General features: G+C 42.3%; 1 protein-coding gene across 1 annotated transcript; it reads left to right on the top strand.

Annotated features, from left to right (window-relative positions):
- The first annotated feature begins 14,083 nt into the window (after positions 1 to 14,083).
- On the top strand, positions 14,084 to 15,019 carry LOC138513003 (olfactory receptor 8U9-like). The gene has a single exon (XM_069627719.1). It carries the CDS (start codon positions 14,084 to 14,086, stop codon positions 15,017 to 15,019), a length of 936 nt encoding a protein of 311 aa, XP_069483820.1.
- Positions 15,020 to 20,712: the final 5,693 nt, after the last annotated feature.

Raw genomic sequence — 20,712 nt, forward strand, 5'->3', positions numbered from 1 at the left:
ATCCTTTTGCCTGCCTTAGGTTTTCTTTAACTTTTTATATCTCTGTGCATGGTTTTTTTTTCTCGAGATTTATAGCATGACTATAAGAATGTTTGTTCATATGGCCTGCAATTCCTTTCGAGTTGATTTTTATGCAAAATTGCTTCAGTAACGGGGCATCATTTATTTCTTTGTCTGTAGCTGTTACTTGCAGCTTAGCTCTTAGGTCATCTATCTGATGACCATTGATTTGCAGTCTGTTTCCTCCTGCATTTGTAAGCAATGGTTTGTCATAAATCTGGAACAAGTGGGTACTATCTAGAGACCATGTGAGTTTCAACCCATTATGGTCACTCATTGTAGTTGACAACACACTCAAATCTTCAATGTCATCGAATACATTTTCCGAGACCCAAATATAGTCAAGGATCTTTTGGCTTTGATTTCAATCCTAGGTGGCTTTTGCTGGTTGGTCACCATTTACCTTTCTGTTAACCATTTCACAGTTTCAGCTTTTGAGAGCGGACTTCCACCTCTGCCCTTTGTATGAAAGGTTTTCAAATGGAATTGGGATGTTAGTATGGGACTTTTTTTCTTTCATAAACCGCAAGTAATTTAGGTCTCCACATATTATTATTTTCAAGTTTTTTAAGACCCCAATTCTTTCGTCAATTACTGAAATCACAGAATTTAAATACTTCCTTGCACTGATCATTGCTGGGTTCCAGTAGGTGTTAAACAAAGGTAGATGTGTTGGATCGACTTTTTTTGCGTTTCTCCACTCTATGATCGTGCCTTGCAGAAATATGTTTGGATTAAAAGAGTCTATTACTGACATATTTTGTGAAATTTTCACCATTGTTAAAAGACCAGAGAATGCACCTCCCATTTTGTTTTTCCCTGCAGGATTTAAATGGATGGTATATCCGTCTCTTGAAGGTGCATCTCTAAGCTACGTTTCTTGCAAAAAAATTGCAAAATTGTCATCTAAATTGAAAGGGAAGTCATTAAACAGGTGCAGGAAGCCTCTCTTGTTCCACTACAATAGGTTTCCGGAAATGTTGTCTTTTTTTCGTCATAGCTAATGGAAGTGCTGTACATTTGAGGCACATTTTCTACGGTCACTTGATCTACAAAGTGGTGAGACTTCTTTGCTTGTTTTTTTTCCTTTGCTTGACATCTGCTTCCTCAATTCTTCTCTTCTTTGTTTGTTTTTTGTTGTCGATGTTGTGTGGACGTTTAAGTTTTTCTCGTCCTGTGTGTCATCATAAGGTTCGAGAAAGAGGTCAAATCCGAAAAAGAGCAAGTTGTCTTTGGCGTCCAGTGCAGATTTCTGCACTACTTGTGACTTGATATGAAGTAACACTTGGTCTGATGTTTTTTCGGACACATATTCTACTATTTCGATATCATCAGAGGTAACAGTACGTAGAGACGGAATGCACTGGAATAATTTCATCACATTTCCTCAATTTAAGTTTACTTCATTGTCGTCCACGTGAATATTTTGTAGTCTTAGCTTCCACCTGTTTGTTTCCTTTCCCAGATGTCTTTTGGGTGATGTTTTTATGAGATCTTTTGTTTGTTTTAGCACTTGGTTTGAGGTCAGTTTCAGATTTAATTTACAGACCACATCAGGCTTGTAGTCTCCTTTTTGGTCCTCTTTTTCAGGCAATTCTTTTAGGGTCGGTTCTGAGCTTTTTCTATTTGCTTTACTGATCTTTTTGTTTCCTGGTGTATTTGGCTTTAAATCTGACATGGGTGAGCGGTCTGTAGTATATGAGGCCTCTGCAGTGTCAGCGGCTTTGCCTACTGTGTATGTTGATAAATCACATAAATCAATTGAAGAAGTCGAGGAAGAAGACGTATAATGTGCAGAGTCTGTTCTCTGCTGTTTATTTGCGTTTATTTCTTGCACTGCTTTTTTTGCTCCTGAAACTTTGTTAGTTTTATTTGCCGTGTTGTTCCCTGGCACCATTTTTTTGTGGCGTTTGTGTGTTTAAATAAACCAGTCTTCGGTGGTGTAGCTAGGTTTCTTATAAATGTTCTTGAGTTTTGACGACTAACTTTTTTTTATTAAATGGGAGATGGGCTGATGTTTTGGACCCTTTTGGACGGCCTTTGGAGTTGCCATCTTTGCATTTAGCTCTCCTGTTTTGGCTGTTCCTGCAAAAATTCCAAAAGAAGATTTTTTTTTTCTTTTTCTGTGACGTTGTCAACTTTACTTATGTTTATTTCGTTTTTCTTATGATCGACTTGAATTCCATCACTGACGTCCAAGGCTGCTTCTTTTATCGGGCCAGCAAGAGGCACTTGGTAATTTGTTACAGCCCACGGTTGTACCATGACATCTTTTGGCATTTCTGCTCTCTGGTTGGTCTTTAACTCGCAATTTATCTGGGGAACAGGCCTTGTGACGTTTGTTGCAGATGCATGTCAGTCATTTGTAACTAAAATTGTTGGGTATAGGCCTGTTTGTGGCCTTTTTTCCAAAGAGTCCATTGGGTTAATTTGTGTCAAGTGTAGTAACGTGTTATTTTGTTCTGTGGCTGATGGCATTTTACAAGGGCATTGGATAGAGGCTGCTGCCATTGCATCGTTTTGCCGCATCCATTTGACTGATTCTAGTAGAGCCTCCATTAGATCATCTTTTACTGATTGATCTTGGGGGTCATTACGAGTATGGAGGTAGCCATGGTGCTATTAGCGCCATGGCTACCCCCTTACCGCATATCAGGACCAGGTTCCCTGAATGGGAAAATACTGAGCAATTCCAACCTTGGAGCATCCAGTATTTCCCCATTCAGGGAACCCATACCCATTCCCATTCGAGTCCCCATAGGGCTCAATGGGAATGGGAATAGCGGGACCGTTATTAGCTCACTGGTCCTTTAGTGGCTCCCACTAAGGGCGCCTGGTAAAACCAGCCGCCCTTAGTGGGACCCGCTAAAGGACCTCGTAATGCAGCGGTAAGGGGCTAACGGCACCAGCATCCTTACCAGTGCCTTTAACCCCTTACCGCCAACCTCGGAATGAGGTCCGAGGTCAGATTGTCAATGCTGCCATAGCCTTGTTTGTTCTGCTTCGCTGTTTGTCCTTTTTTCTAAAGGTATTACCCAAATTGACCTTTTACAATTGACCTTTTGCACAATCGACCTAATTATAGTGGTCCTAATTGACCTTCTGCACAATTGACCTATATATTATTTTTGTTATTTTATATATGTATTGGGTTGATTTCAGATTATAAACAATATAAGGGGATTGGGTGGGGGGTTGCAGTGGTTTTTGGATTGGGTGGGGGATTTTGTGGGGGTTTCCCCCACATATATTTCCTAATTGACCTTCTACATTAGGTCAATTCTCCTGAGGTCAATTCTCCCAAGTTCAATTGTGAAAAGTTCAATTAGTATGCAACCTATACTAAAGTATCACAGAAAGCTTCTAAGTTTCCTAGCTTGGTCATTACATTGTTTAGTAGTGTTGTTTGATCCTTTATTATGTTGTGGAACAACTCATATAATTTGATGAAAGGAATAAGAGCCATTGAAGAAGTCGCCAGAACGTTGTTATGAATTTGGATGGCAGCAGCCACTGATAGGTTGGACTTTTTTCACCGTTAGAGAGCATGTGGCTGCTCTTGAACTCTCGTTTTCCCCTGATTCACCAGATGGTGCTCTTTCGTTTTTTGCGTCTTCAGTAGAGTCGGATTTATCCATATTGGTAATCGACAGTTATGGAAGAAAGTGTTATGGAAGTGTCCAGTGAGTTTCGTAATTGAAAAAACGGAAGAGGTTTCTGGAAGCTCGCTGAGAGTGGGGTACTCGCTTTTGCCTGCAACGTTTTTAGAGGTTGCGGCATCAGAGCTCCGATTTTCCCATCGTTTTTCATTTGAATGACGTTTTTTGTTTGTATTTTCAAAAAGCTAGCGCTGAGTTTATCTTTAACTGTGTTATAGTCCACTTTGAGCCGTTCGGTCAAACGCGCCTCACAAGCTGCTAAGTCAAATATGGATTTTGGAGAGCTCCTAGTCGAGGAGCACAATCGCGAACCCCAATTGGTACAATGATCGTCCCAGCCAAAATTGTTTTTGGAGCTATTGCAAGCTTCTGTGTAGATTTTGAGCCGACCAGTTTTATAGCGCCTTGGGCAGCAGCAATTTTGCTCACAGCGGGCGATCAGACATACATTTTGTATCTTCCTTGGTAAGTTTGGCAGCGATTTTGTCAAGATCTATGTTTGGACAGCATTGTCCGTTTGTTCGCGCTGCCTCCTTTTTTGACACGAGATGTCCCTCGTCGCCTGTTATTCTTTCGGGCTCCAACTCTGTCTTTGTGGCCTCGAATGCCGAACTGTGTTCCTTTGGTTCACACCTTGGCGAGATAGCTTCCAAAAGTTCGGTGTCGGTCACATCAAAGAGGGGCATAAACAGCGCTGTGTTTATTTCAACTGAGCCCACGTTTGTAGTGGGATCATCTAATTTTACGTCTCGTATCATGTGATGACCAACTGTTGGCACAGATATGGTGAGAAGCTTTATTTTGGGAGATGTTTCCTCCAAGGCTGTAACACTTTGGCGCTATTTAAGAGGCCCGCTGCCGCTGAGGCTGCTGCGGCAAACGTAGACAAAGAAGGTATCGGCACTGATTTGTCAGATAACAAGTCAATTTCAGAAACATTTTCGATGACATTATTGACTTTTAAGTCCGAAGTCGCATTTCTTACCTTCAGCTGGGAGGCGGCAGGTTTTGACAGGGTCCATGGGTTAAGTAACCGCCGTTGCTGCAGAGTTTTTCCTTGAGTGAGGGGACCAGCGTCACATGCCATTTTCTCATGGCGCCTCACGCGACCCACGGCGGACGGCGCTCCGCGCGTTCACCTAGTTTATATAGGTGGAGTTATAAGCTGAGCTAATTAAAGCAACCGCAGGCCAGCAGAGCTCGGTAATCCACAAGTTCCAAATGTTCCAAACAAACAAATGAATCCAGGTCGCTGCAGCTCCTTTGAACAAAGACTGTGGCAGACTGTTAACTCTGCTTGCAACTCCGTAAACATTACAACCATGGCAGAGGTGTATTTTTGCCGTGCAAAGTCTGGGCAATACAAAATGACTTTGCACAGATTTTTCACAGCAAAAATAAAAGTTGCTCAGTTCCATGAATCAGGGTTTGTGTCAGCAGTGCAAAGTCATTTTTCAGCAGTGCAAATTCACTTTGAACCAAGCAAATATTCCATGAATTGGGCCCACTTTGTTATTAAATAATGGGAAAGTGATTTGACAGTCCAGAAACCAAACCAGAAAAGCTGAAGACAAGGAAATAGAATGAGCAGGTGTAAAAGGGTGTGATACAGTTAAATCCCCCAGCCACCTTTGGCTTGCCACACCGCTCTTGCTGCCTAGTGGCTTTACTATGATGCCCAGGGCCTGCAATGGGTTGATGAGTATATTCTGCCCTAAAGCCATTATGTTAGCAAGCCATTTTGGATAACCCCCTAACTACCCACCTGAGGCATCACCAACTATTCTACTCCACCAGGCACTTTGCTTCCCTATGTATATCAGCCATAGTCAGCATTTACCACACTTGTACAAGGTAGCCAACCTGCAACCAGCCTCATTGTGTAAGTTAACCACACTATGCATTGTGCCAATTGTGTTGGCCACCCACAGTTTGCATTCGAGCATGTAGGGATGGGATAGCATTGTGAATTGATTAACATGCGCCACATCCACACAGAATTGTGGAGATAATCTTGCATCAACTCTAGATAGAATTGAGAAGATTAGCATGCCTCACATCTACATGGAGTTGTGAAGATTAGCATGTGTCACATTTAGATAAAATTGTGGAGATTAGCATGTGCCACATCTAGATAGAATTGTGAAGATAATCTTGTGTCACCGCTAGATAGGATTGTGAAGATTAACATTTGTCACACCTAGATAGAACTGTTAGGCAGAATTATGTGGAGTACCCTTTGGGAACACCACACACAATTAAGACTGCAAGTAACAGTACAGATTCACCTTTGGTACAAGACTGTACTACACAGTAAAAGTGGTAGCGATGGCTCAGCAGCCAGACTTATCTCAAGAATAAAGTGAGCAGTGCCAATAGTTACACAAAGGACAGCAGTTACTACGGTTCAAACAAACACGGACTCAAGGCTTCTGAGTAAACGAATATACATTTATTTACACACCAGTTGTAAAACAATTCACCAAAGTAAAGCAGTAGAAAAATCACACTCTTAATACACTACACCACACCCAATAGATTCTGGACAAGTTAAGCTCAAGATGAAGTGTGAGCAAAATGGCACTCCAGCAATTTAAAAGGGAGGGAAATACAAGGTTGCACAAAGTTGAGCAGCACCAACAAGTAAGTAAGCAGGGCAATCTAGAAAAAGTAACTACAGTGAGGAAATCAAATCAAGTGGCCTGGGCCAAAGTCAATGGACCAAAGTCTTTGCAGAGGATCACACAGTTCAGGGTAGTTTGCGGTTAAGTCTTTGCCAATAGTTCAGAATGACGTTGGTCGGACGCAAAGTTACTTTAAAGAAAAGAGAAGGACAAGCACTCGGATTGGTGAAAGGTTTCAGAAACTTTCACCGCGGTCGGACGGAACAAACAACCGGATTTGAACAGTTCCTTAAATGTAGAAGAAGGATGTAGCTGAGGCAGATGTTCCTGGTAGGTCCTGCAGGCTCATGGTTCCTGAAGCGACTGTCAGACTGACACAAAATAGGAAGACTGGGGGGTCCTGCTCTGCCCAGGGAAGAAACCATCAGCAGAGCAAAGCAACAAATAAAAGGTGCACTCCTTAAAACCCAAGTAGGGTCCGGTTCTCCTGGTTATCCGGTTCACTGTAGCTGTGCACAGCAAATTCGACCAGAGGAGGGAGGACTGGCTTGCAGTTTGGCGAACTGGTTGGTCCCACCAGCTGAAGGGGAGAAGATTCCTTGCAGATCTTCCCTGTCATCAAATGTTTGGAGATTCAGACCCACAGCAGGGCTTCCCCAGGAATTCCGGTTGAGGTAGAGGTCCTCTTCTGTCAGCTTCTCTTCGGTTCTCTCGGTCCAGTGGCGACTCTGCCATTTCAGTCCCAGATACCTGCTTTTTATTCAGTTTTCCCCCATTCACACAGCCTGGCTGCCAATCACACAGCAGGGTTTCTGTCCCGGCGGGACAGTCACCACAGCCAATCATACAGAATGCGACATCGATCTCCAAGGAGACCCTGTGCAGGGAGTCTCAAACCCCTCCCTCACATCCTGTCCCCCTCAGACATTCAGGTGCCTAAGGAGGGCTTCTGTGCAGAAGCCCGCCAAAGGATGGTGAACAAAGGAACCAAACCTGGTTTGGCGTGCAGAGTAAAACACGAGAAAGACCTTTACAACAAAAAAATGGCAAATAGACCCAGCTGGAACCAAATAAAAGTAAATGGGGTCCAGCGGGTTTAAGTTTGAGAGTACTAACTTAGCCTAAAACAGTACCAAGGCTATTTAAATAGACTACAGTAGGAAAAATAGGGTAGATACCACTGCCACTACCCAAATCTTAAAGAAAGGGGAACGAAATAACGTTCCATGAGAAACAGACAAAAAGGGATAACTAGTAACCCTTTCCAGAACTCTATGTAAGATAGTTTGTACTGAGTCGGTAAGTTTAAAAAGACTAATAAAGTCAATGGCAACTTTACATGTTCTGGGAGACAGTAGTCAGTGCCAGAAAATGGAGTTTAAAGTGGAAGTCTGAAAAAGACAACCCTGTGTCACTGCACTAAAGGTGCTGTGTAACACACAGCAGAAAGATGATGCCTATGGAATAGGTGAGGCTCCACAGTCTATGTACACAAAAATGTTAAACACACACAGCAAAAACACATGTAACAGTGGGGAAAAAAGGCTCACACTCTTACCAGGTGAAAAAAAAAATCCTAGGAATCCAGCAAAGCTGCTGAGGGACTCAGAAGGTAAAGGAAATTAGCCATTCTGGAGAATTCTCCCTAACAAGAACTGTGGAGATTAGCATGTGCCATATCTAGATAGTGATGCCATAAACCAACCCTACTAAAAATATCATCCCTCTGCATACACCTCTCATACTCAAATCAAACACAACCATACCTCTAAGCACAACAAACTGCACACACTTCACTACACCACAACAATAAAACAAACCACACATAGTTTTGCACATCAGCCATGACGGCAACCAACCGAAAAGCACACTTAAGCTCTGCAAACAGTGTTAACCAAACTGATGCTGCCAACAGTACATCACAGCTCTCTTGGTCTTCTACCGCTCATTCATACTAACTCATCCCACCCTCTTTCCCTTTCAGATCTGCTAGAGCACCCGGTGACCACTCCGGTGATAGTGCGCTGTATTGATATCCTTTAACCTTAACATTAACATTTGGGAGCAGGAAAGCAGAACAATACAATATAATCAGATTACTTTTCTCAAGGCACACCTAGGGTCTTCCATGAACTATAACAACATCTCATCAAATCTATTCAAGTTGTTTTATATATTTTTTTTAAACTTTTCATCTCTAGATTTTCGAGGTTCTCTAAGTCAGTGTGCCAGGTATCACACAGGAACAACTTCAGTGCCTTCCAACATGACCTCACTCATAGCACACTTAATGGATCTTAACACCCAAAATATCTGTGATAATCAAAGTCCTGTTAGAAAAGTGACATCCTAGCAAAATGGATAAAGAAGTCTGAGGCCTAACATCTCCATCCATGGAAAGATTGACTCTATCAATCAGCTCATTCCTGAAGTGCCTATATTTTAGAGTAGGACGACAACAAAAGGGTCTTTCTTGTCCTCTTTTGTTTACAGCTTCAGGGGACTTCTCAATTTATTACAACCAGGGCGGTATGATTTGCACAGATAGCACTAAATTGCATTCACTTTGTTTTTGCTCAATCCAGTTAGTTGTGACACCTCTAGTACAGTGTTTAATCTCATGAAAGATAGTGGGCCTTGTAAAATCTTCAAGACAAGGCTCCAGGTCATCCTCCTAGTTTAGCCCACAATATTTATAAAGAAGGGCAAGGGAAGTGATGTTGCTCCAGAGCATAGGGCATAATGATACAGAGTGGCTGGTTGTCATTTTTATATTGATGTAAGCAGAAAGAGATAGTAATTTGGTGAAAATGGAGGATGATGCACTGTGTCAGAAATCAACATGTATGTGAAAGAGCTGTTCAGCAGAGTCTTTCAGTGGGTGTAGATGAGGTACATACGGAACCGAGAGACAGGTGGTTTAGATATCATGGTGTTCCTGTTTTATACAGCTAATCATTGCAAAGGGAAATACAGATTTAAATAAGCCCCTGGTTGTGGGGAAAAAGAGATGGCAGGATGACAGTGAGATAAATAAATGAAATATGATGGGTGTAATCTATGAGACATAATTGTCATCTGTTTATGCAGAAGCACAGTGAATGTGTACTAGGGACTAAGAGTTTGAACAAACGTGTGTGGGGGCTTGGGTAAATTACAGTAAATCATGGTAGATAAATTAAGAAGAATCTAAAATGTGGCTTCAAAATTAACTAATTAAAAGGGCATGATGCCCAGGGAAGAATGAGGCGTAAGTATGTACTGTAATGTAATGTCATTTGCCATTTGTATAGCACCTATATCCCATAGGTATGGCCTCATAGCACGGTAGGTGAATGCCCTTTGTGGACGTAGTCCAAGGTTTGAAAAATTGATCAGAGGAGTTTAGAATGTGTGTGTGCATTTTTGGCTAAAGTGAAGTTGGGTAGGGGTGGCCATCTCACTACTAGCTACCCATATCAATCTGGCAAGTGGATGGGTGCTTTGACGTTGACAGGAGATTATGCGAGAGAAGAAGAACACAGTATATGTCCAGCTAGATCTAATTATTTGCCATGGGGGATAGCTGTAGTCTGATAGCAATGTTGTTGTGTGATATGTCATTGGTGGTGTATGGTTGCAGATGCACGCGGGTGGGTGGCGGGAGGGTGGCCTTGAATTTGGCTATCTTCCATCCATAAGCATGTAAGTGTGATACTTACCTGTGTGTTCTGGCTGGATTCTTCGTTTCACATGTTTGGCACGGGCTCTCTCCTGTGTTCTGCTGGGGATTGTTAGAATATTCTTACCGCCATTCTGTGATTTAATGGACTTTTTTATGCTGCCCCAGGCTACCTGAAGTGGTTGATTATCTCAAACGAATTTGGCGATGTTCAGAATCAACTGAAAAGTGGGCGTTTTGGTAGAATTAAGCTTTGCCCTAATTAATGTGGGTTCCAGCAATGGCAATTAGTTGGGTTGAGCAAAAACTGTATTAGAGGGGCAAGCATAGTTACATTTCGGGATCCATATTGTAGGCAGCAGCAGAGACAGCAGGGTGATAAAAGATAAAGGAACATGTTTTAGTTGAGAGAGAGGTACAATATTTAAACAGGATTTGGCTGAGGTAAGAGTGGAAAATTAAAATTGGGTTCATTTGATCAAGTTCTCAGTCTCTGTAGCAAAAGGGGAGAGATGCGGATTGCATTTACGAATGGCCCAGAAAAAAAAATACATAGTAAGCAGGAGCACTATTATCCAGAATAAATAACATACAGGGTAGAGGATCAGAATTTTAAGGTTCCTTGTCTAGAGCACCACCAATATCCAGTGAGCCTGAAAATAAAAATGAATAAAGATGATGCTGAGCTAAATTAAGTATTTGAGCCACCTCTTTCCAATGGAAAACAAGGTTTCTTACATGCAAAATGGTGTCAGATGTTCCCGTAGAACCGAACTGACATGGTAATTTAGCAGAAAACTACAGAGTTCCATACATAGGTTACAAAGTCATCCCACCACCCTCATTGGCTATACCCATAGAACATGCAAATCCCCCCTGTAGTCCCGGGACTGATTGGCCACACATTATCTAAACCCATTTCCCTAAACATGTGGCCCACTACATCGTCACTATTAAATCCAGGTACATTTATAGACACATTAATAAATCGTGACCATGACGTGATGTGCATCCCTCTGATCCAGACACGTTCAAAGTAAACTAGTGGGTCCAACTCTGCTTTGATAAGACAATAGGCCTTCTCATTATACCCGATGACACGGCACACAAAGTTTGCACCCCTGACCTTGTACTAAATTTATTGGCATCAATCACCTCTGCTTCTCCTATCCCATATCATGGAACGTTCCAGAAACAGCTCCCTCGTATCTCCTTCAAACCCCCCGGTGACAAGCACTGACGTGAACAGGACACCAGTCTTGACTCTGAATTTCAGGGTTTTATTTGTTTTGGTTTTGTGTCTATGTGTAATTCAAATGGGATGAACACCCCTGGGGTGAGGGCAGCAGTGCTCTAAATCTTTGCCGTGCCTATTGGCGTCACACAACCCATGCCAAAACCTACCGGCCCTCCATACAACTAACATTGAACTCCCATCACCTTCCATTCTTGTAGCTGGATACAATTAGCATTTATCTGTGTACCATGGGCACCTCTGACCTCAGCTTCTCTGCTGAGGATCAGAAAAGGGATTTGGCTTGGGACGCAGTTAAACAGAGCCGCAACTCCACAACAAGGCATGCGTTCTATTCTGTTCATTGTGTACTAGGCCTTAAAATCCAATATGGCGGCACTTCTGGCTGTTAACATGCTGTCTTTGCTTCTACAACAGTACTTTTTTGACTCCATCTTCCACATATTTCAACTTTTTCCTCTTACCTCACTAAAGAACATAACATTGAGTCGACTCACCTGCTCTTATTGGCCATCTTGGGCTTTCCTGTGGTCAGCGAGTGAAGGTACTCCATCTGCTTCCCTCTTACGACCGCTTTCTCTTTGCTCTCCCTTCTATTGCGGGTCCACTTGACAGGTGTGCTTCGCTCCAGGCTCTGGTAAGTGAAGCACTGCTTTCTGTCATCTGTGAATGCCTAGTAGTCTCTCGCTGGCTCATGGCATTCCTGCAGTGTGTCCTGCTCGTGCAGCTGCTTGTTTCTTCTTGGTCGGTGAGCTGCCTGATCCACCAAGCCTGTCTGAGCTTTTTGGTTTCTCGAGCCTCGCAGGGAGGTGCAGCTCTCTCTCACCAATAGCAGCTGCTTTCAACTGACGGCTTCCACTCTTTAAATTTCCCAGGCACAGTTGAAAGCGAGAAACAACTAGAACACTCGCTTGGCTTGTGGACTCTTTCACTCTGCATTGCTCGATCCCTCTTCCTCGTCCCAATATTTTGGTAATTCTGGGAAAAGAATTTAAATGTTGATGATTGGTTTGAAAAACTTGGATAAGCATTTCGATGGTTTTAAATGGCAAATCAGTCCTGGATGATTAATGAGTGGAAAAGGAGAAGGCAGTTTCATAAGTTTCACAAGACAGACCAAATTGGATGGTTGGCCTACGGGTCTGGGGAAAAGGTTTTCCCTATTCTTCATAGGAGGAGGAGGAGAGGTATGACAATAGGCCATGAGGGTTATCTTGAAGGACAAAAGGGGGATACCGTGTCTCAACCGATTAAGCCATGACATCTCCCCGGAGGTTGTCTCACCCCTTGTAATCCTCCCTCATATAGCCACTCAAGGGTCATGGTCAGGATCTGGTAGCCGCTGCCGTCTCTTGGCCACAGGGAGGAGGACACTGCCGGGAAATCAGTGATGAATATATCAGATTCATCACATTACATTTTAAAGACGTACACTTTGAACTGAACATAGCTGCAGAGAGTATTTCCTGTCAACCCCTATCTTCAGACCCAGCGTGTCCTTTTTCATCATTAAGACTGCATATTCTGTGTCTTCTCTTACAGGGGAGGGTGATTTATGTTTTGGTTGAGTGCTTGTATTTTTAGTTTCATGAAAGACTCCTACTTTTTTAGAATCTTGGTTGGACATAGTGTTATTTTGGTGCTACATTACTGTTGTTGTTTTGACGTGTCTTTGCTAGCTGAAACCCCTCCTGAAGAGCACATCCTGCACTCTGCCCACATTACCATAGCTGGCAAAGGTGGTCTACATCTTGCTTGCTCCTGTTTCACCTCTATGCCTGGGATCAAAAATGGAAGGCTCAGCAAGGACAGATTAAAAATGCACATGGCCCTGTAAGGAAGAACAGCTTGATGTGGAGTTGGCACATAGCAAGGTGAGGTGGAGCTGGAAGTAAAAAGAGATTGAGAAAAGGGACACTGCATGTATGGAGGTATTACTGAGAGAGTTGCACTAGTGAGAAACCAAAAGACAGGACGAGGAGGTGATAGGGAGAGACACAAAGAGATGAGTGTCTGGAGGCAGTGGAGCCCAGTGATTGGCATGAATCCATGAGGTTGGAATCTAATTCTGGCAGTAGTTTGTAGAAGTAGTAGGAGACATAGACCAAGAAGGAGGACATGACAGGAGATGAAAGGGAGGTGAGTCGAGGAACAAGCTTGATGTGGAGTGGCAGTGAAGACTGAACGACGTGCACTAGAGAGTCAGCGACCCAAGACCTATGGAGGGAAGTTATGAAAGCACTGAGGAAACTCATGGACAGTCTAACTTGGCCTCCAGTCTTCCTATGCCCCCTGACAATGGGATCTGATCACACCTTGGCAAAGAACCATCCTGAAACATTTAGATTGGTATGACCCTTACAGGTCTGTAAGCACACCCTTTTGTCTGGCCTTTAAGTGTCAATCAATGCCACATGACACATATCAATTTCATTGCTAGTGGTATTAATATCAATTAACATTGCCAAATATATTTATGAATCATACCTTTCTCCACCATGGTTACATTGTGACTTTGAAGATGAAGACACTTACGTTAGAGATGAATGAACTATGCCACCATGTTTCTGAACAAATCAGGTGTTCCTCTGCCACATTTACTAAAAATCACAATAACCTTAAATCCATAAGCAATGGCGTTTATGTCACCTATAGGCAGCAAAAAGACCAAAGTCAATGTGAAAAGTGATCCCTTTCTGATATCTGATTCTATTTTTGATTGCTCAATTAAATTATATTTCCAGATAACATTCAAATATCCTGAATTAAATGAATGCTGTTGTGTATTTTTTGTGCCCCCCAAGCTCATTTGCACTCTGCAGAAATGAAAGAAGACAATCAGACCTCTGTGACAGAATTCTTCCTCCTTGGCCTTACGGATGATGCAAGACTGAAGATCCCACTCTTTTTGCTCTTTCTTTTGATGTTTATTGTCACTCTGGTGGGCAACCTTGGAATCATGACACTGATCAAGATCTCTTCTCGTCTTCAAACGCCAATGTACTTCCTCCTAAGTAATTTGTCCTTTGTTGACCTGTGCTATTCTTCCAATATCATGAAAACACTTCTTGCTAATTTCCTATTCGAAAGAATGTCAGTTTCGCTTGCAGAGTGTGAAATACAGCTCTTTTTATTTTTTTGCATGGGAAGTCTGGATGTTTTTCTCCTGGTGGCCATGGCTTATGACCGGTACATTGCTATCTGCAATCCTCTGCTTTATACAGTCATTATGACTAAACAATGTTGCATTTCCCTTGTACTTGGAGCATATTTAATTGCACTATTAAATGGTATGACACACACCATATTTACCTTCAGGTTGTCTTTCTGTGGCCCAAACAAAATCACACATTTCTACTGTGACATTCTTCCACTTCTAAGCCTCTCCTGTTCTGATACCTCCGTTAATCAGGCACTTCTGTTTTTCTTGGCTGGTAGCCTCTTGGTAGCATCCCTTGTTATGATTCTCATCTCATATACCTACATTATTTCAACCATCCTGATGATCCGTTCCACCGATGGGAGACAGAGGGCCTTCTCTACCTGTTCTTCACACTTCTCCTGTGTCATATTGTTTTATGGGACAAGCATATTTATGTACCTTCGGCCTAGCTCCAACTCATCCTTGCCCCAAGACAGAGTGGCTTCAGTGTTTTACACTGTTGTAATTCCAATGTTAAATCCTATTATCTACAGCTTGAGGAACAAGGAGGTCAAACTAGCACTGAAGAAAACCATAGGATGGCCATTTTGCAAATAACAGATACGTTGAACTCTAGTGGCAAACCAGCTGTCCTTCAACTACACATTCCTAATGCTGACCTCTGCAAAGGACAAAGCAAATTTGGGATTCTGTGCATATTAAATTTTCCGTTTGGGTCTAAAATTTGTACTGTTCAAAAGCAACATTGCATTGCATTTTGTAGTACATTTTTAAATAGAGGACTTTGTCAACATCCTCGTCAACTTCCAACTGGGCACCACAAACCATACAGCTCAATGTAGATCAACCACTCCACAAAATGCTAATGTTGTAATAAATGTTCTTTATGAAGAAGTTAAAAGCACCTTGGTGTTTTTTCCGTGAAATAGTAACTTCCCTAAATAAATGGGAAGAGTTTAGGATGACATAAAAGAGTTGACTGCTAACTGGTTTCCCACCTGGCTGCATGCTATTGGTAAGTGAGAAATGTGTATATTCTGAGAGATGGGTGGGCCAGTTTGATATGTTGCATAGAGCTTTAATTCCATTTCAACATAAGAAAATAGTTAAGGTGCTAAAATGCTTCATATGGACTACTAATAATAATACATTCTGCTGTGTCTCCTCAAATATTATTCCATCACCATTCAGATTTACAGATACACTCTTCTGCCTTGATTGCTTTTCATGTACCTGATCCTTTATTTTTAAAAAAATATATTGTGTGCAAAGCATGAGTTTGTGAATAACATTGGAAACCACAACCTCAATCATATTTGCACAGTGTGGTGAATAGTAACCACAGAACCCAGTAAAGAGAATACCAGAAGACGTGACACTAATCTTCTTGCTTAAATCTGTTCCTGAATCATGGAAGCAATACATATCATCAATACCACCGCATTAAGGAACAGATTTAAGCAAGATTATTAGTGTGAAGGTTGTGGAAATCGTGAAAGTTACACATAAACAGGACTTGGTGAAAATGACTGTTTATGAATTTTTGGGCCTAGTTTTCCAAATTTCTAGCACATTTTGGTATGGTTTGGCATTTAATGGGTATATTACATAGGTCCTGAGTAAGATCCAAGAACCAACTACCTCCTAGGTGAATTAAGGTGCACTCAGTGATGGCTCATAGATCTACCATAACAAGCTAGTATTAGGCAGCAGATGAGTAGTACAATTGTACTTTATTTTTTTCTTGGTTTGGAATTGCCAATATTAAATCCATTTTGTGATTTAATTCTGTGTTTTTCTCTTCAAACCCCTTTTCTATGTCCACATACAATGATGTAGGTGTTGGGCATAGAATATTCGGATAAAACTATAACACCTTCCACTCCAGCCACCCCTTCATGGAAGTCAGGCCCAATTCAGTTCTTAGGGCGACAATGCGGAGCAAAGTTGGAATGTTTACTATGTTTTTCGATATTACATATTCTATTTTGTCCCAATCAAATCTTTTTGAGATATAGAAAATGTCCTGCCCATTAAAACACTGCAGGAATCACTTTGCTCAATTAGGGGATTTCAAATAAAGCAACAGAATCTTGCATTAATCTGCTTCATCTGGGAACCCAGCTGATTTGTCTTATCTTTTAACCTTGATATGTTATCGTACATTTGTATAGAGCCAGTTGAGAGAGTAGTGTAGCATATTGTGTTTGGGTGCATTCGGTATGTGGGCAGCCAGAGTGGTTTTCGCGGGTTAGCTGCATTCTAATGCTAAGTGTGGTGCGGTGGATGTGAGAGATCAGTGTAATGCGCGCAGCAAGGAGGGTGCTCTCTAAGTCTGCATTCTGGCTGCTGTGGGACATGTGTTCGAGATTATCTGCGCTGCTAGGCTGATTTGTTTGTGGGGTATAGCTGTGTTCTATCAGGCTGTTGAGGTATTCTATGAGAGATGTTGTGATGTGTGCAACTAGGCAGAAGTGATTGAGGGGTATAGCTGAGTTCTATTCTTTGTTGGTGTAAAGTGTAGAGTGAGCATATTGGTAGGAATCAGTGTCTGTGGTTGACAGTGAGTGGCCCCTTTACTTGGGGTGTTTTCGAAGCTCAGTGCACCGGCCGTGTCTGCCCTTGTGGTTTGTGGTAGTGGATTTTAGAGAGGAAAACTGGTCGATAGGGTAAAAGTGTTATCTCGGTCGGGCCATCCTTTTCCAGATGCACTGTAGTCAGATTCGGAAGGCCCATTTTCCAGTTCTGTGGGGGAATTTTAAGCTGGGTTGCTGGCTGATTCTTGGGTTATTGTATTTTTCTCTGGAGAGTTTAGCCAAGCATAGTTACTTTTGTGCCACTGGTGCACGGTTGTAGGTTTTTATTCCTAGGTAGGCAGGGTTGCATCTATTCACCATATAAAGTCTTCTCTTGGTGGTATGTCGGGCCGGCTTTGTGCGCTGCTCAGTTGGTGATGCACAGGATTTTGAAAGTGGCTCTTTGTCCAATGGGTAGCCAGTGAAGGGTGCAGAGAGCAGGCAAGATGTGGTATCTTCATCCCAGAGCAAGGAGGAGTTGAGCAGCTGCATTTTTGACTCTTTGGAATTTTTTAAGTTGGTATGCTGGACCACCCATCTACATGGAGTTTGCATAGTCTAGTCTGGACATGACAATTGACATAATAGAAGTAAATCTGTTGGGGAATGAAAGTAAAGAGAAGATGACTCTCAGCAGCCTATGTTGGTAGTGACAGGATTTTGATACATTATTGATCAGGTGGGACAGGGTTAGACCCGAGTCGAATGTTCTGCCAAAGTCTTTGACTATGTTTGAGGTGGTCGGTGGAGTGCAGAGGGAGGAAGGCCATGGGAGTGGTTGCGGGAGTAGAGCTGTGTTGCCACATACCATGATCTCTGTTTTCCCTGGGTTTAGAATGAGGTGGTTTCTGGTCATCCATTGTCCCATATCACTGAGGCAATCTGCTAGGTTAGGAGGATGATCAGAGCTTGTCTTGGGGATTTTCAGGATAACATGGGTGACATCAGCACAATTGTAGCAGGTGAGGTTGTGTGAGCAGATGTCCCCGGCAGTGGGGACATGTAGAGGTTGGAAAAGAACAAGGAGAGGCAAGCACCCTAGGGTACTCTGGTGTTCACTGGGCGAGCTGAGGAGGTAAACGGGGGCAGGATACTGATTTGTTTCCTGTTCTCAAGGAACGAGGCAATCCATTTCAGTGCCATGCCTTGGATTCCAATGGAGTGGATCCAGTCGAGGAGGATTGAGTGGTTGATAGTGTCAAAGGCAGCTGAGAGATCAAGGAGGGCCAGAGTGGCGTATAATCCAGCAAGTATAACAGTATAAGACAGAGTCACATCCAGACTAAATCTGTATGGTCTTTTGTTATTAGATGTGAAGAGTATAACATTGACTTTGCTAGAGTTAACTTGTACTTCATTAATTTGAGCATAACTCTCCATAATACCTATTAGCTATTGCAGTCCATTTGTTTGTGGTCTAAAAGGATCACATTGTCAGCGTATGTCCATAATATGGAAAGATTCAGTATTTTCGGCAATGCGAAGGCTACTGCAGATAGCGCGTCCCCCAAATCCCCCAGGTAAAGACATCCTTTAGTCTCTGTACCTTTTTATCATTAGTTTCTTCTCTAAATACACAGCCCAACAATTCCCATGCTCTCTGTTCCTCTACACATTTGAAATATGAAAAATATCAAAACAAGTTCCCTCTTTCCTCAGGATTTCCAAATTTTGTGAACCACTTATCCATCCATTCTTGTTGTAGTAGTTTTTGTTCTTACGTTATTTGCACTATTTCTTTTTGAGGAGACCAAGGGTCGTCAGAGTGGAAGAACAGGTGTACCACTTGTTTGAGGAGGACAATGTGGTGCAGGTTATGGAGGAGTCAGGTGGGGTTATGTGGGGTTGTGGTTGCAAGCACGGGGTTAATAGGAACAGCAGTAAACATAGGGGGTATGTACAGTAGGTATAGTCAATGCCATTGTGGAATGGCCTGGTTCAGGAGGGAGATGCAGATAAACTGAATTTGGTGTTGACAGAGGCAAAGGCAGAGTCAGCGAGGTAAGGGCATGACAGAAGAGGAGGATGCAAATCCACTAAAAAGATATTGCAAGTGCATAGTGAGGTGGTTGCAGTGCCCCTCATGAATGAAGAGACATATGTTGTGGCAGGGAGACTGCAAGAGGGCTTGCACGTTTGTAGCTACTATGCCAGTACCTGTACCAAACAGAAGATGTACAAGAGTAAATGTTATGCATGATTTGGGTGCAGCTGAGAAAGTGAGAATTCCCATGTGAAGCTGTGTTCTCTGCACAGGTGTCAGTGCCACAGCTAGATGTGGTGCATGTGGAGGAACAATATGAGACTCAGCCAGTGCTTCCTCTTGCAAAAAGGGGTGAGGCAGAACCAGGAATCAATAAGAAAATTCCAGGAGGTATTTGTATTTTGTATTTATTGATATTAATGAATACAATTGATACAAAGTTAGCAAAATTACATGTGGAATAAAGAGAGAATCAGTACAATAAATCCAATTGTTAGGAAGAGCACAGAGGAAATAGAATTCAAGACAGGTAAAAAAAAGTTGGGTAAAAAGTTAGAAGAATTAATGGATAAAGGGAGAGAGTTACAATGCTTGGCACTTTAGAGAGAGAAAGAGTGAAAATGAGAAGAAGCAAAGAGAGGTCTAGAAGCTTAGAGGAACTGAGAGTGAAGATATTGAGAAGGAGAATAACAAATGATGTGTGTAGAGAGATAACAAAGAGTGAGACCATGGATATACTTTTAGACAATGCAGAGGAAATGAAAGAGAAAATGCCAGCATTTTATTACCGGACCGGCTGACACGGAATGAGGCCCAAGGCCAGAAAAAAGAGAACTTTCGTTTAAGTAGGATTAAGATGGAGGACGCAAGAATGCATCCAGGATTGGATAGTAAAACAACAGGTAGATTTGTTGGAATGAAGAGTGTGAGTGAAAGAAAAGAAAGAGAAATGATCTGTGAGTCTGCACAAAAATGGCAAGAGAGATTTAAGGAAGTGATGAGAGTGGAAAGAGGGATAGTATATCATGTAAATAGAAGAAGCTCAAGTAACGAACCCTGGGGTACACCATAGCAGAAGAGATATGCTTAGCCCAGGAGACATAATAATTCATTTACAGAAACAGAGAGATAAAGGGAAGCAAGAGAATAGAGAAAATTAGGGTGATCAACAATGTCAAAAGCTGCAGATATGTCCAGGAGAATAAGTGTAGAAGAATGTTTATCATGTCAAGCAGAGAGTGTAGAAAGGAGGCGAATTGAGAGTAGGCAGACCATTCAAGTAGTTTAGAGAGGAAGGGAAGAAGAGAAATAGGTTGACAATTGTCATGCTGTGTAGGATGCAGTGTAGGAGAAGGTAGAGAGAAGGGGAGAAGAACAAAGCGATGAATGAGAATGGGATGGGGAGGGGGAAGAGAAGGTATGGATAAATGAGGATTCTAATGTGGGAGTTCAGAATACAGCCTAACCTACCACAAACTCCAAATGAAAATGGGTGTGCCATTGCTGCTTTGAACAGTCAACAGAAATGATTGTCCAAGGAGAGGCATGCACTTTGAGGACAGCCTTTGGAAGAAGGACGTTAAGAGGTGACATAGAAGATGCAATTGAACATTGGTCATCACAACCATGCACATCTTTAGTTGCCAGTGACATTAAACATTACAAACTGCATGTTTTGCACAAAAGCATGGATCTCACCACTGATTTCACCAACAACGCATCCTCCAGTG

Source organism: Ambystoma mexicanum, chromosome 12 (assembly GCF_040938575.1).
Source record: "Ambystoma mexicanum isolate Mex_15411 chromosome 12, UKY_AmexF1_1, whole genome shotgun sequence".
Lineage (NCBI taxonomy): Eukaryota > Metazoa > Chordata > Amphibia > Caudata > Ambystomatidae > Ambystoma > Ambystoma mexicanum.

What these genes read in the sequence shown, in the direction of transcription:
- LOC138513003 (XM_069627719.1), top strand. Translation starts at nt 14,084, where the DNA reads ATGAAAGAAGACAATCAGACCTCTGTGACAGAATTCTTCCTCCTTGGC.